This window comes from Ictidomys tridecemlineatus, chromosome 9 (genome assembly GCF_052094955.1).
Source record: "Ictidomys tridecemlineatus isolate mIctTri1 chromosome 9, mIctTri1.hap1, whole genome shotgun sequence".
In the NCBI taxonomy this organism is placed as follows: domain Eukaryota; kingdom Metazoa; phylum Chordata; class Mammalia; order Rodentia; family Sciuridae; genus Ictidomys; species Ictidomys tridecemlineatus.
The window spans coordinates 91,078,607-91,094,507 of record NC_135485.1 but is presented as its reverse complement, the minus strand read 5'-3'; the positions used below and the strand labels follow the sequence as shown (position 1 = coordinate 91,094,507).

At 36.0% G+C, this 15,901-nt stretch overlaps 1 protein-coding gene across 50 annotated transcripts in view; it reads left to right on the top strand.

The window, feature by feature from the left end:
• The window catches only part of Ank2 (ankyrin 2), a 636,862-nt gene that overhangs the window by 540,013 nt on the left and 80,948 nt on the right, over nt 1–15,901 (top strand). For all 50 annotated transcript variants that reach the window (XM_078021790.1, XM_078021757.1, XM_078021763.1 and 47 more), the window contains 5 exons: nt 2,144–2,341; nt 6,282–6,380; nt 7,091–7,189; nt 9,983–10,081; nt 11,013–11,111. In XM_078021790.1, coding sequence (XP_077877916.1) covers nt 2,144–2,341; nt 6,282–6,380; nt 7,091–7,189; nt 9,983–10,081; nt 11,013–11,111 — 594 coding nt within the window. The remainder of the gene's footprint in view (nt 1–2,143; nt 2,342–6,281; nt 6,381–7,090; nt 7,190–9,982; nt 10,082–11,012; nt 11,112–15,901) is intronic.

Genomic DNA, 15,901 nt, shown 5'->3' with positions numbered 1-15,901 from the left:
TCTACAAAATACCAGACATTTTGTATATAAATGTTCCCTCTACAAACTCTTACAACTTACATAACTTTATACACACACACACACACACACACACACACACACATATGTATATATCTTTCCATGATTTCATTATAATTTCCCCTGCCCCTAAAGCACAGTTCCTTAATCCTGCAAACTCCCTTTTTCTTTCTGTTAGAATCCAGTACCTTCCCTGGGAGTAAAGTAGGATTGGGTGAGAGGAGTTTCAGTTACTTAGTTCCGAAAATGTTAATTTACTCTTTTTGGAGTAGAGGACTCTTCAGGTCTTCAGGTTGAGTATCTATCAGACAGTCAGACCTCTTACATTGCCAAAATCAACTCTGTCTTCAGTGATCTCATGTCTTGTTTTGTTAAAACATCTTTGTCTTCTTCTACATCAGTCTCATTAACAAATGCCCTGGTACTTTCCTACCTCGGTAGAGCTTATGCTGCAGGAATGGGGGAAGTTGGGACTGAAAAAGCTCTTTGTAGCAAAAAGGAGATGCCTTAAATTTATAGGTCCACAAAAAAATCTGTGGTATTCAGTCGAGCCCCTGGAGCCAAGTGTGATATTGTGAAGCAACTGGGGTACCTGGGACCTATGATCAGCACCTGAAAAGATTTTCAAGGATAGTGTCTGGATTTCCTTCAGCAGCTGAAAAAGAAATATTATTTATTAAAAAAAAGGTGCTTATTTTTGCTTGGGAAATGGGAATAGTGAAGATACTATAGGGCTGTTTGAAGATGGAGATTTGATGATGGCACAGAAAGACACTTAAATTCTCAAATCTGCTTTTCATGTTTTGGTACATATTTGAGGAAATACCATATCCTAAAAATACCTCTTAAGGTAGTCTCACAAGGAGCACTCCATCAGTATGCCACCTGTTCCTTCAGTATGTCACAGTTAATGGCAAAACCACTGCTTTTCATCTTTATCACACATTTTTTTCATGGAAAATTTTACCAAGTTTGATAATGGTAAGGGAAGAAGACAATACATGTTCCAGAAATGCACTAGTTCCAGTGATTTTGCTTTTTATTTTCTTTTGACTAAGTATGAGGATTAGTATTTGGTTCTTCAATCCACAAATTCCCACATTAAGCAAATAGCCTCATGTTTCTACTTTTGAGGCAGAAGGAGAAGAAGGGGAGATACTGGATTTAAAGTGACCCCAGGATTAATATAAGCCTATTTTGTTGGTTAATATCTTTTTCCATTAGAATGCAACCTCTTAGAGGCAGAGAACATGCCATGTGCACCTCTGTGTCCCTTCATTCTGCCTGGCATCTGTTTGGTACACTTGCTGAATGTGCAAGAGGTACAATCCAATCAGAAACATGTTAGTAGGCGATCAGAAACAATCCCATTTTATTCTGTATGATTAAGACTATGTCTGAAGGGTAGCATTCACTTCCAGCTAACTTGACTCAAGAGCAACATTGACAAACTCTAGTCAGCTCCAGACAGTTCATCCTTGGTGGAGAGAGGTCTCAAAAGGATGTCTTCTATCAGGAATAGTGAAGGAATAGGAAGTTTAGCTGGAAAAGAGAATCTAATAGGAGATATGAAATGCACCCTAGGGCCAGGTGTGGTGGTGCATGCCTGTAATCCCAGGAGTTCCAGAGGCTGAGGCAGGAGGATAGCAAGTTCAAAGGCAGCCTCAGCAACTGAGCAAGGCCCTAAGCAACTTAGTGAGACCCTGTCTCTAAGAAAAATATAAAAAGGGCTGGGGACATGGTTTGGTGGTTAAGCATCCCTGAATTCAATCCCTATACCATAAAAGAAAGAAAGAAATCCACCTCAGGTACTTAAAAGACAGTCATGTAGAAAAGGTGTTGACTTATTTTCTCCACTGTTCAGGAGAGAATCAATATTATAAGGGGGAGATGTTTAGCTTTAGGATTTTTGTGTCTGAATCTGTATTATAGTGTAATGTGGCACTTTTTTACTTTGGTTGCAAATATTGGTTGTGGTTGGATGGAAACTTGTGGTGGGTTAGAGTTTGGATTAACTGTCAGCTCACTTTTAACTTTTTTGTTGATTACAGATTCTTATTTCCTTCAGAGATACCTATAAGGTCAATGATTAAGCTTACTATATATATATATGTTTTTGTTTTAGAATGGCTACACCCCTTTACATATTGCTGCAAAGAAGAATCAGATGCAGATAGCTTCCACACTCCTCAACTATGGAGCAGAGACTAACATTGTGACAAAGCAAGGAGTAACTCCACTCCATCTGGCCTCACAGGAGGGGCACACGGATATGGTCACCTTACTTCTCGAAAAGGGAGCCAATATCCACATGTCAACCAAGGTATTCTGATCTTGTCTCTTCTTGCATCAATCAAGAGACGCTTGGATGGCTGTAAACAAAAACCCATCAAAGATAACTTGGAACAAAAAGGGGAATGTATCAAAAGGAAAAAAGGATATATTACAGACCCCAAGGATACAAGGGAGACAAGCTTTATGAGGAACTAGAAAGCCATGAGAAACAAAGCAGTTGGTCTCAGATTCTCTGCTTGTGTGACTGCATTTTGCACCTTGAATTTTCTCTGAAAGTCAGTTTTATTCACCTCTTCCTATAGTATGATCTGCTTCCTTACCTTCTCTGTGTAGTGCCTGAATAGGCTATGCCATAGCTCCCCAGAGTTCATATTACTGTAGTTCAAAGAGTTAGCCCAAATTACTCTAGTTGGTGCTGGTTCTAATTCCAAATCCGAGAAAAGAGGAGCTGTTAGGGAGGAATGGAGAGAGATGGTGGTTCCATTTGGAATTTGGCTCAAATAATTGCATGTATGCTGGCCAGCCCGCATCTACCATTGAGGTTATCTTTCAGCACAAATGCCAGTCACCTCTGGGGTGGTGGTAGTGGTGGTGGTGGGAAATTCATTGTTATTTTTAATTTACAATAATGATAAATATGTATCTGAAATCAGTTCCCTATGTCTGCCTTGATGGTGTTCTTTCAAATGTATGGTATTCTTTCAAAACTCTCCTTTGGGAGAGTTTTAGCAGTCCCTCAGCTAAGATAGAATGAGTATTTTTGAATTACACTCTCAGCAATGAAAAAGAAATATTCAATTTTGAATCACAAAATAACTATATTATCTTTATAAAAATGATTTCAGTGTTGTATTTGAGTGATGTTCTAAAGATAAAGCCATGCTGGGTGTGGTGGTGCATAACTGTAATCCTAGCAGCTTGGGAGGCTGAGTCAGGAATATCACAAGTTCAAAGCCAGCTTCAATAACTTATTTAGGCTCTAAGCCACTCAGCAATCTAAGAAAATATAATAAAGGGCTGGCTCAGTGGTTCAACCTCAGTACCAAAAGAAGAAGAAGAAGGAGGAGGAGGAGGAGGGGGAGGGAAAGAAGGATAAAACCATGATGTATTTATCACTAAAGTAAAATTTTCCTACACATGATATTTCAATATATTGGAATGATAATATAATATATAAACTCTCTGTGTAAGAAGTATAACCTTGCCTTTTAGTTGGTATTGTAGTAAGATAATGCAATTATAAAAATACTTCAGATAAGAAGCAAAACCAACAACAAATTTTCCCATTGATTTTGAAACCATCTACAATCAATACTCTCATCCCCTCCAAATCATTATTTCTCAGTAAGAACTGTAATATGGAAATGATAATATATTCCTTAACCAATCACCATATAATAATAAAACACTTATAGGTCCACTAAGTATATTTAGGCAATACCTGACTTTTTTTTTTTTAAAAAAGAACCCCATCAACATCTTATAGTTTTTTTGATTTGTTAGGAAAGTTTCTATAATTTGATTTGGATATGCACATTTATCATAAACCACAGAAGATTTCATACTGGTTGTTAGTTTGTAATCTTGTACAAAATTAATTCTGCAAGTAGAGTAGAAAACATTACAGATATTTGACATGTCACTAAAAATGTCTTCGAGCTAATTGATGATCATTTTATTTAATGATCACTTCTATAATTTCTTTTTAGAGATGTCAGAACAGAATTTTTATTGCTCATTTCCAATAGATACTTGGTAGATTTAGTCTGACCTAATGAATAGGAGTGATATCCACATTTGTTTTAGTATGTTTTCCTGGGAATCTATTGCAAAAAATTCCAGAAAAATCTAATCAAAAGCTGCTTTTGTCATTTCAAAAGATACTCTTTATTATAAAACATAGGCAGTAATTTTTAAAAATGAATATTTTATCTATACCTATCTATAATAATTTTAAGGATCAATCCATAAAATCTAAGTATCTGAAATAAAGATAGTTTGAATTTTGATCAAAGAGTGCCTGGTACAGATCACTGATGTTCAGCTCCAGATTTATATTCATCTTTCTGTGTCAATATTGAGACAGACCTACTATCTCTGTAAAAAGAAATAATCTTCTATTTGCTGTTTTGAGGTAGAGAAATCAAAGTAAGGAAGAACCTGGTATTTTGTTTTAATATTCAGATTTCTTACACTTTAGGATTAAATAATATTTGTTTAGATGTGATGAGATTTTAGTGCAAAAGGATGTCTTCTATCTTACCTGATGTTTTATTCACCTCAAAGCTGAGCTCAGCCATGGTTCTAAGGATTAAAAATCCCAGATCCTGAAATAAAAAACACCTTCTCTCCACTTGTAGAATGTTTTTCTCTTTGTAGGTATTACTGATATATTTTTTTTAAGATCAGAGCACTTATTGATTTCTAGAAGTAGCACCTTGGCTGTAGATCATGGGTTTTCTTTTTTTCTTTTTAGTTTAGTTAAGCATTGGAATTTATTTTATTTTTTATCAATTCTTTTTTTAAAAAATTATTTATTTTAATTAGGTATATATGATAGCAGAATGCATTTTGATTCATTATACACAATCGCAGCACAAGAGATCATGGGTTTTCAAGAGTACAGCTTAGCCTTCTTGGCTCATGAAGAGGCCTGCAAGGTGATAGTCAACAGGACCATCTATCTTCAGCTGAATGTGAATTGAGGGTGAGAGAGCCACAGGTAGCTACTCAGTGTACAGCTGTAGGATATGGAGAAAGAGGATGAATATACAAGGTCTTGGAGGAATAGTTGGAGGAGAGAAACATTTGGTATGAATATACTATAAGCTAGAATGTAAGTTCTGTAAAGAGGAGCTTTTGTTCATGGCTATATTCAAATGCCTAAAATAATTCATTATATAGGAAAGGAACTAATAAAAAAACACCTATTAATACAAATGACTTAACTTCTAAAGATATTCTTTTGATCTCAATTTTGCTGAATGGAAGCTGCTTGTATACTGCGAGATGCTCGATGGTTGCACAGCATTGATTGAACAAATCACTTCTTCCTCTCCTTTCTTCATGCCTTCATTTTTGATCAATTTATAACTATTTTTTTAACCTCATCTTCAAATAAACAAAATAATTTCTTTGATTAATACATGTCAAATATTTTTACATAAAACTGAACCATTTATGTTGCTGTGCAAATTATAGTTACATTTTTAAATTTAGTGTCAAGAGGAACTCCAGACACACACACACATACACACACACACACACACACACACACACACACACACACCATTATACTCTCTTTGGGTGCTGGGAAAATTACTCTGAAATCATTTCCTATTATCCTGTACATTTTTTAAACATTGAAATGATATTTTATTGGTGAATATATGATATTTTATTGGTGAAACCAAGGTAAATTATTACATTGCTATGGATATATAACAGCAGTAGTATTTGGTTGATCAATTATTTAAGTAAATAAATAGATTCAGCAGGAACAGTCGGGTTTGGAATGAATATTGTTTGGAGACTTTTAAGGTAAGTTATTTTAAAGTCTTACATCATAAACCCCCAGTATAGAAAATAGAATATGTGGGGTTAGGGTTGTGGTTAAGTGGTAGATCATTTGCCTAGCATTTGTGAGGCACTGGGTGGGTTCAATTCTCAGCCCCATAAATAAATAAATAAACAAACAAATAAATAAATAAATGGTCCATCGACAACCAAAAAAAAATTATGAAAAAAGAAAAGAAAAAGTATAATTTGCTGGAGGTGTTGATTAGCTTAGACAATAAGTCTTGAATGAAAAATTATATTAACTTAAAGTGTTTGTCTTAGATATCAAACACTGCAGTTTCTGGGAAGAAGCTATGCATCTTCCAGGGGTTATAGACAAGACATTGATATAAATGTTGCAATACATTTTCCTCTTCAAATATACTTCTTTCATTCCATTCTCTCCATAGAGTGGACTCACCTCCTTACACCTTGCAGCTCAAGAAGACAAAGTAAATGTTGCTGAAATTCTCACCAAGCATGGGGCTGACCAGGATGCTCATACAAAGGTGAAATTAAAATCACTATCCATCTTGCAACCTGTTCTGACGTGAATGATTTCCAGTAATCTTCAACAGTCCAGCCCCTGTCCAGCTCCTGCCCTACTCCTCATAAGTCCATTCTAAACCTTCAGAACAGATCTATAGTGGTTCCTGGTTTTTGAAGAAATCAAATCCAAATGGATAACATGGTATCCGGGACCCTTCATAAGAAGACTCTAGTTTTGCAGGCTTAAGTCCATCTTCTTCCTTGTTGCCTTAGCTTGTCCAAATGGCTCACTATTTTCCTCCTGTGCTTGCTCACCTCCATGTCCTTGAAATGCATTTCCCTATTTAAACCATTGAATTCTTGCTTTTTCTTTAAGCTCATCTTAGCTTCACCTTCCCTGGGTCTCCTCCTGAATGTCCTATCAAAGTCACCCTTTCATTTCTGTTTTTAGATGATATCATTTTGTGCATCTCTCTTAGCTTCTTTTCAAATTAAATCACACAAGTCTGATCTGCCTTGCTGATATAAAGTTCCCTGTGCTCCGGGGTCTGCTCATAACCATATTGGCACCCACAGGATACATATATAATCTGCTAAATAATATTTATATAATCAAATTGAGTTTCAACCCATCCTATAATAACTGAAATTCTACCTAGTTCCTCTCCTTTTGAGGATTAACCACTAGAGTATTAATGCTTCTACTTTATGATTTATTTCTTATTCACAGCTTGGTTACACTCCTTTAATTGTGGCCTGTCACTATGGAAATGTGAAAATGGTCAACTTTCTCCTGAAGCAGGGAGCAAATGTTAATGCAAAAACCAAGGTAAATTATTGTACACATTTTCCTTTTCTATAAGCAAAAGGGTTCTGCCATCTAGATATTTCACTAGCTACCATAGCTACAAATATGTTTTTTTTTCTTTTCCTTTTTAGTTTTCTTAAAGTGATTTTGAAGAGGCAATGTAGTTTTGTATTTGTTTGAGACTTTTCATTCTAATAACCTTTGACAGCCATGTGGGTTAGCTTCAGAACTGCTTCTATTACAAAGTTAAAGTAGCTGACGCTGCTTTAACAATTTACTGCAGGACACAACAGATGCCTGCTAGGACACCCTGATGTTCAGGCAGATTTTCAGAGCCTTGGCCCCCTTACCCCTAGCTCCTTGTCCACTCATGAAGAAGGGAAGCCAGGCAACCTAGATTGCACGCCTTTCATTTTTAATAAACTCTGTCATTTTGGGAACATTGTGGGGTCATGCTCAGTAGGACAATAATGTGTTAAGCCCTGAGCTGCAAGTTCTCAAGGATAATACAGAGCTGACTTGAACCAACAGCTTTCCCCAGAGGAATTTGAATGCTCCTATGTAACAAAGCAAGGTCAGAACATCACCCCACAATTCAGTTCACTCAACTTGATTGAAGTTGTAGAGAAATCCACGATATAAGCACTGCTGTTATGCATAATGTAACTTGCATCTCCAGGTCCTTTGGTCCAAAGGAATATCTGCATGATGTTGTTGTAAGTTCACATATCAGAAATTCCTAATTGCAGCTCAAGTAAATTACTGTGAGCACATTTAGAAGTTTTCAAAGCCATCATTCAAGATGCTACTAATTAGAAATACATAAAAATTTTGTAAGTCAGTGTTTCTTTTCATATCCTCTCAGAAGCAGAAACAAAATCATGTCTGTACATAAGCATATTATAGCTAATTTTAAACAAATTTAATTTTGTAAACTATAAAGAGTTCTGTAACATTTGAGATTCAAACCTGTAGTCTTGGGTTTGAATAGTTGAAAGTATTCAAATAGTTGAAACTAGCAAGAATAGTTGCAGTCTATTTCCTGACCAATTCTTGAGATTTCATGAAATTTGACTTTGAAACTTATTTAAAAGCTCTCATATGAGTTTTTAGACATTAGCTCCTAGACCATTTTTGCTGAGCTAGTTCACATTTAAGCATTCCAGGAAAGACATTTTTGTTGAAATGAAGATATTTCCCAGAAATGTACAAATGCAACAATTCAATGAAACGATGGCAGGGCTTGAAAATATTTAACATACTTTTTGTTATGTGTTTGGTTGTTGAGGTGGTTCTGACTTTAAAAACAATCATTATATTGTCTAGACAATATCTGTGCCTCCCTGGAATTAGATCTACATCAAATGGACTTTAGATTAAGAGAAAAATCTCATCTTAACCTTTAATTTTTAAAGGTGGACTATGAAATTTTCACTGTTGCTTTGGAACCATATACATCAGGTATTTAGATAGATATATACCTCAAAGTAAATCTTTTAATAAACCCTTCAGAATTTTTTCATATAGAATGATCTCTCTGAAGAGGAAATTACATTTTCTTTCTGACATTTCATGTGTAGCCATAGTTTCTAAAGAATTGTTTTATTTGCTCTTTGAAAGAGCAAAAATATGTATTGCTTTTATTCCCCAACTATTCATAACTTTGTATAAAAGACTTACAAAATTACACTTGCTTTTATGGAAGTATTAGTTGCTTAAAATTAGAATTAGAAGCCCTATCGCATTGGCTTAAGGCAAACCAAACTTGGTTAGTTAACTTGGGAAGAAGGTTTAGAACTACAGCATACTAAAGAATACTTTCTTCATAAAATATAAAATTACTGAACTGTTATTTTCAGTTTCATTATCTTTGAAATGAGTAGAAACATCTACTTATTCAGTCATTTGTTCATCACTCACTTAATCCACCATTATTTATGAAATGCCTACTGTGTCCCACACACCCTCATTTCAGAGTGATAATGAGACAAAACTTTAAGGTCCTGTATCTGGCACAAAATGAATGCTCAATAAATGATAGCTATTTCTGTTGTATTTCCTGAGATTCTAGTGCAGCTTTTAAAATTAATGTGAATAAGTAACTAACCTGTACTACTTAACCACCCACTACAGTTCTGAGCAAGACTGGCCTCAAACCAAACTTAAAAGCAATTCCTCACAAATCCTAGATTACAGAGTTTTCATCTGTGTGAAAGTTTAGACCTGAATATTATAAACCTAATTTTCAAAGACTTTTTGGGGGGTGAGGGTAGGAGGGTGGTTCACTCACCTTCCAATGAAGTGTTATTACCTCCAAGAACATGTGTTCTCTAGCACATCCAAAGCTGTACACTAAAATGAATATGAGACTTGAATTTACTTTTATTGATATAGAATCTCAAATGTTAACCCAAAGGTTCTCTGTCAGGGAAGTCACAAGCAAACAGGGTTTGTGTGACCCTTTGCTGCCTTGGTTTAAAAACAAGTTTACTTTCCTGTTGCCTAGGGGAGAGATCATGGAGACAATGCCCTTTCCTATTTTAAATCTCCTCCCCACCCATTTTTAATGCTAATTGGTTAAAATGTAATAATAGTTATAATTTGGAGTCTGTTTATCTTGTGTTTCATAAGCCTGTCTCTTCTCTTTGTTCGGCAGACCATAAGGTGTGAGGGAGGGTTTGCTGCTGAGAAATAGGTTGCTGGGAATATTGGCTCCAAATAAACAAAGTGTCCTAATAGTTTTGTTGTAAATAAAAATGAAGGCTAACCTACTTTTCTTCTTCCTCTGCAAATGGATGCCATCATTGTCCACAGAATGGCTACACACCTTTGCACCAGGCTGCCCAGCAGGGTCACACGCACATCATTAATGTCCTGCTACAGCATGGAGCCAAGCCCAACGCCACCACTGCGGTAAGACAGGCACCGCTGTCTCTCCCCAAGCTTTCTTCTCCCTACCCTCTTGTCCTGCTGTCCTCGGGTCTGATCTAAGGTCTGATATATCCTCCCTAAATGAGCTCCCAGACTGTGGAAAGTCCCAGATTGCTAGAAAACCTTTCCCAGAAATCAGTGTGACTTCCTGGGAGTGCTGGTCCCAGGAGGGAAACGAGTTTGGCCAGACTCAGTTGACTCTCTGGAGAGTGGGGCCCTCCTCTTGGGCTGCAGGAAGGACTCTGCTTACAGCTGGCTCTCAGATGTGTGAGCAAATCATCCCCTCCCTCTCTGCCTTCTTAAGGGAGCTCAGTTTCTGGGCTGCTGGCTTAGACAAAGCTCATTGGGATGTGGAGCATTGAAATGTAAACTAAGTGGAGCAATTAAACAAACTGGGATCCCAGGAGTTGGTCTCCACGCAGCCTGAATTGCTTGCTTCGGTTACTTTGCTGCATAGTAAGCTCCTCTACAGCTGTAGAGGAGTTACCGTGTTCCCTATGGTAACATCTTACCTGCACCAGATGGCCTGACCTCAGTGAGGAGCAAGTGTACCTGGTGCTCCCTAATAATTCTGGAAGGCATTGTCTTCCATCCAAGAGGTACTTTCCTAAGCCCAGTCCCCTTTTTGTAGAAGGCATTTGACAACCTCAGGGTTAAAACACCAAGTGCTTCTTATTAAAAAAGAGCAGGCAGATGCAAAGTTGTTGTGTTACCATGGTGACCTGGGCTATAGTCTAAAGAAGTTACAAAGACAGATTTAGATGTAATGGTAAAAACTAGTGATTTTCCTAAGCTGTGCCTTGTTTTGGAAGGAAATGCTGGCTCATGCAGAGCTGCGGGTGATCTCATTGGCTCACATCTCAGTCCTCCCTCTCATTTCTCACTCTCTTCCCCTCTTTCACTCTCTCTTCAGAATGGTAACACTGCCTTGGCGATTGCTAAGCGTCTGGGCTACATCTCCGTGGTCGACACCCTGAAGGTTGTGACCGAGGAGGTCACCACCACCACCACAGTGAGTACAAGTGACAGATGGGCTTCTGCCCTGTCTTCTTGGTTTTCCAGCCACATACTTTTCCACTCATGCAGTTTGAAGCTTTTAGAGTTGAACTTTGGTTGAATGCATTGCAGAACATACACAGAAGCATGCAGATGCAAATGCTTTACACAAGGGACACGGGACTTTTGGCTTCTTTTACTCAACGTAATTCCACGCAATGTGTGTGAATATAGTTTTATAGTGTTTAGTATCTTCTTTAACTTTTTTTTTTTTTTTTCCTGGTGCCTCTGCCCTTTTCCTTGAGTTGTGTGTGACACCTACTGCTGGCAGAGTGGCAGCACACTCTGAAGCAAACTTCTTGAAGCAAACACAGGAAGTCAGGTTGCCCATGGACAGACCCTGACCCTCCTGTCCATTGTGCTCCTGGCCCTGGCGGAGTCAAATGCACTGTCAGTGAGAACAATTGATCCTGACTTTTCTTCTTATTTCTGATTATTTTATTCAAAAAGAAAATTCCATGTTCTTAGTAGATTTTTAAATTTCCACCCTTTTATCACAATAACTGATTTCTTTAGCAAACAGTGATGATGACTGGCCTTTGCCAGAGAAACTCTGGAAGAGTGAACACCCGACAATCATGAGTCCCAATGCTCTTGTACAGTTCAGCTGGAGCGAAGCCTAAAGGAGGCCCCCTCAGAGGGGGCTCCTGGCAGAAAGTGGAAATGCTATTATATTTGCATTTATTTGCATATTAGCTTTTTCACTTAAGCACAAACTCTAAGAACAATAACTTTTCAGTTTATCTTTGTAAAATAGAAAATTAGAACAACAGTAAAACATTAGATGTAGAGACAGTAAAACCATAAATCACAAATTAAGGATTCTGAAGAAGGTTCTAGTAAATGATGCAAAAAGAGTTTTGGAACACTTGGTTCTTTTGATAGATGGGAGGAAAAAGAAAGGAATTTTGCTTTCCAGGGTGATGGAAAGTCCCTATTGACATCCACTGAAGTAGATGGAATAAGTTGGTTTAACATGCAGTTTTAAATAGAGTGGAGTATGATTTATTAATGAACTGCAAGATACAGACTGAATTTAGATGGGAGAGAATAGGACTGCTCATTTTCTCCAGCAGAATCTTAAAGCCTTTAGCCAGTACACCACAATGTTTTTAAAGATTTAAAGTGTAGCTTTAATAAATTATATAGGAGTAAAACCGTCTTATCACTGCCTAACAGCACATTTTGTAGGTCATTACATATGGCTGAATCCTTTTTTAATGTTAAAATTTTATTTTTATTTAAAACCATTTTTGAAGATGCATTAAAAATGTCCATATTCATGGGGTCCAGGTAATGTTTTGATACATGTATACATTCTGTGGTGTTCAAATAAGGATGAACCTGTCTAGCTGGTAAAAACATTCAAAATTCGTTTTGTATGACTAAATCTTAATTTGAATTTTAATTGCTTTTTCTTACTATATGACTTATCATCCCAGGATAATCTTCACGTTAAGGTTCAATACACTTAGGCCACTTTATTTGGCACATTTTCAGCATTGTGTACATCCCAAACAAATGAAGTCTTTAGTGGCAAGATTACCCAAGCACATCTGTTGTGAGAAGTGTTTTTTTGTCAACTCTATTTCTTTTTCCATGCTCTGGGAATCATGTATGTACTTTTTTTTTTTTTAAATCAATTCCACTAGATGGCAAACTTTCATCTCTTTTGCTGTCTTGGACCTGCTTTTCTTCCACTCATTAACTAATTGATTCCTTCGTTGTTTTTTGGACATAAAATATGCACTAGGCTCCTTGCTGTATGAAAGTCATTCATAGTAGCAGGAATGGAGAATGAGATTTATGCTCCACAATGAAGTAAGGTTTTTTACATCAAGAGCACTATGCAACTTACAGCTTCAGTTCCAAAGTTTCAAATTATTTTAAACATAAAGATTTGAATTTTTAAAGAGGAACAATTAGCTTTCTTCATTTGGCTCTAAATATTCTAATTACTGTCTCCAAACAAGTTCTCAGGTATCTTCTCAGAAATCAGATTGTGAGGTGTTCTGAGAGGTCATCTCCAAACCACATTTAGGTCTAGAGAGAGATGACAGCTTCCTATACAACCCTCTGTGAGTTTTTTGTTTCATTTTTCCTGTTAACTGTTATTCTCTACACATTCTAGCTGAGCACAGTTCAAAAATCAAGACATCAACAACAGAATTCACTATACTCAGAATTCAAATTTATAAGTAAAAAGCCAATAAACAAATATAAACCATGACAGAATTTCTGAGTTCAAGTAGAACAATAAACAGTCATTGACAGCATTAAATAAACAAGTACCCCCTTTAATCAGGTGTTTTTATGGATACATATTTCAATACTGTTGCCTTTACTTTATGCTTCTCTGATTTCTTATAGAATGGTGAGTTTGTTTTGTGAAATGGAACCTAGGGTGAAGAGTTGAAAATAAGAATTTATTCTTTTCTATAAAATCTCTCATATTACACTTCTTTTTTGGGAAGAGATTTTCAAGCATTCTTTTCCACATAATTTATTTTCCATGTAAGCTGTTATTAAAAATAATACTTAATACTTAGGGTTAAAAATATGCCAGACATGGAGGGCAAATCTAGGATTCAAGTTTAGGTTGTTGGAATCCAAAGCCCTCATTTCTAACCACTCTGGCTAACTGATCTTGGTTTTGCTGAAAAATAGCCTAACAGGAATTTTGTACAAAACTATTTTTTACAAAATTTTTAATTAAAAAAATATCCCCCAAAACAGCATTCTTTCTTGATTTTGGTAGGAGCATCATATTCAGTATCATTTTCTCAAGTCTATAGATTCACCAAAATTAATTTAGTATGTGGTGATAGCAAATAGCACAAGATTGTTTAATAATTAGGTAAAATTAATAAAATCTATTTTGATGTTATTACCATTTAACTATACTAGCTGCATTACAGCTATACAGCTGATGTATGGATTTCACATCAGTTGAATTCATATGATGTGCCATTTGAGCAGCCATGTGAGTTCTCTTTTGATCAGAAAAAAATGTTCCTGTGCTTTTCTTCCTTCCAGAGTTCTTTACTCCAAAGTATGAATGAAATCATTGTGCACAAGGCAAAGTAAGGCATCAGTTTATAAAGGAAATGTTACTGCTGCAGAGATTTCTGAGACATTTTGGAATCGTGGTTTGTTTCCTTAACCTTTGCTTTTCTAACTTTACTTTGAAAAACACAGCAGGGAAGATGAGACAGTTTAGAATTCTCCTGAGGCTACAGTCACTCTGAGTTTGCCAGAATAGACGTCAGAGTGGTGGGGACACATTTCTGGCAGCAGAAGTTGGTAAACCCAATCTTCTAAGGCAGCTTGGAAAAAGTATGGGATGTGACTCATCCCTCTACTTATCGATCAGCTATCAATTCCTTTTATTTGTATAGAGTCATCATGTTTTGTGTTGCATATAATCATTGGCAAACAGAGCATAAATTACTGAATCAATTACTGAAATAAAAATATCAGATATAAGTGATATGATATATATTTTCATTTGAACATTGGGGCAGTCTTTTAACAAGCAATTAGGAAAGTGTAAAGCACCCAAGTCCTAAATCTTATCTGATACCATGTCCATTAACAAGGGAGTCATAAAACTGGCAATGTAATAAATAAATGTAATGTCATTTGATACCTTTTTATGAGACATCATTTCTGTGAATAAGGTTCTGGACTCAATGGCTGAATAATATATACTATATTATGTATATTACATACTATCTACTGTATTACACTCAGTAATATACTATATTGTAATGTGTATATACCTTATATCTATGTGCATATAATATTTACATAACGTATGCATTTTTTAAAGGAGACATTATACTTAATGGAGAAGCATTTTAAATGTTTGTCAGATTTTTTCCAGTGTGTTAGAATTATCCTAGTCACACTTATTGGATGGCAATTATTTTTGGTGACTCACCTTTGTTGAGGCTTTGCAGAGTACTTACCTTAGTTTGTATAGAAAAGAGTTTACATAATATTTAATTTAATCACAAAAGTTATATCCACATGTGTGATTGGTATAAGTAGATTTGAAAACAAAAACAAGTTTAGCCTGTAAATTGATGGGAGGCAATGGTTGTGGGCATTGGAAGGTGACATAGTGGCCAAGATCAGTCATTGTATTGTGGCCTAATGAATATGTGACATAAAAGAAATGGTTTACTGGGAATGGCTAAGTAAAGGTCAATTAATCACACTTTTTATTTTCATAGAACAAACCAGATATTAACCACCATTTATAAAACATCATGTTAAGGGCTCATGCTTTATTTTCTACATTTTCTGTATATTATGATAAGTAATAAAAACTTGTCATCTGATTTAATTATATCCCATCAAATTTGCACAGAGCATACTACTCATTTTAACTTTTAAAGTAGTTTCTAATCTTGACCACAGCATCTTCGTTTCTACAGCAGAAGGAGAGGCACATGATCATTTAATTATAGCTTTGTTTTGCATGTACTGTTCAGAGGCAATTGCATACAACCATATTTATGTTTCAATAATTGAGTTTTCAGAGGATACTTTCAGAGGATAAGAAAACACATATTCATTTCTCATTACATTACTCATGAATAGGAAGCCTTATTTGTCACTCATTTAACAACACTTATTGATAGCCTTCTAAAGGCCAAGTGTAACATTGTGTACAAATGGGTATTATCTTTACTATATTGCCAGAGGGAGTTTTGAATATACAAAAAAAATACCCTTGGC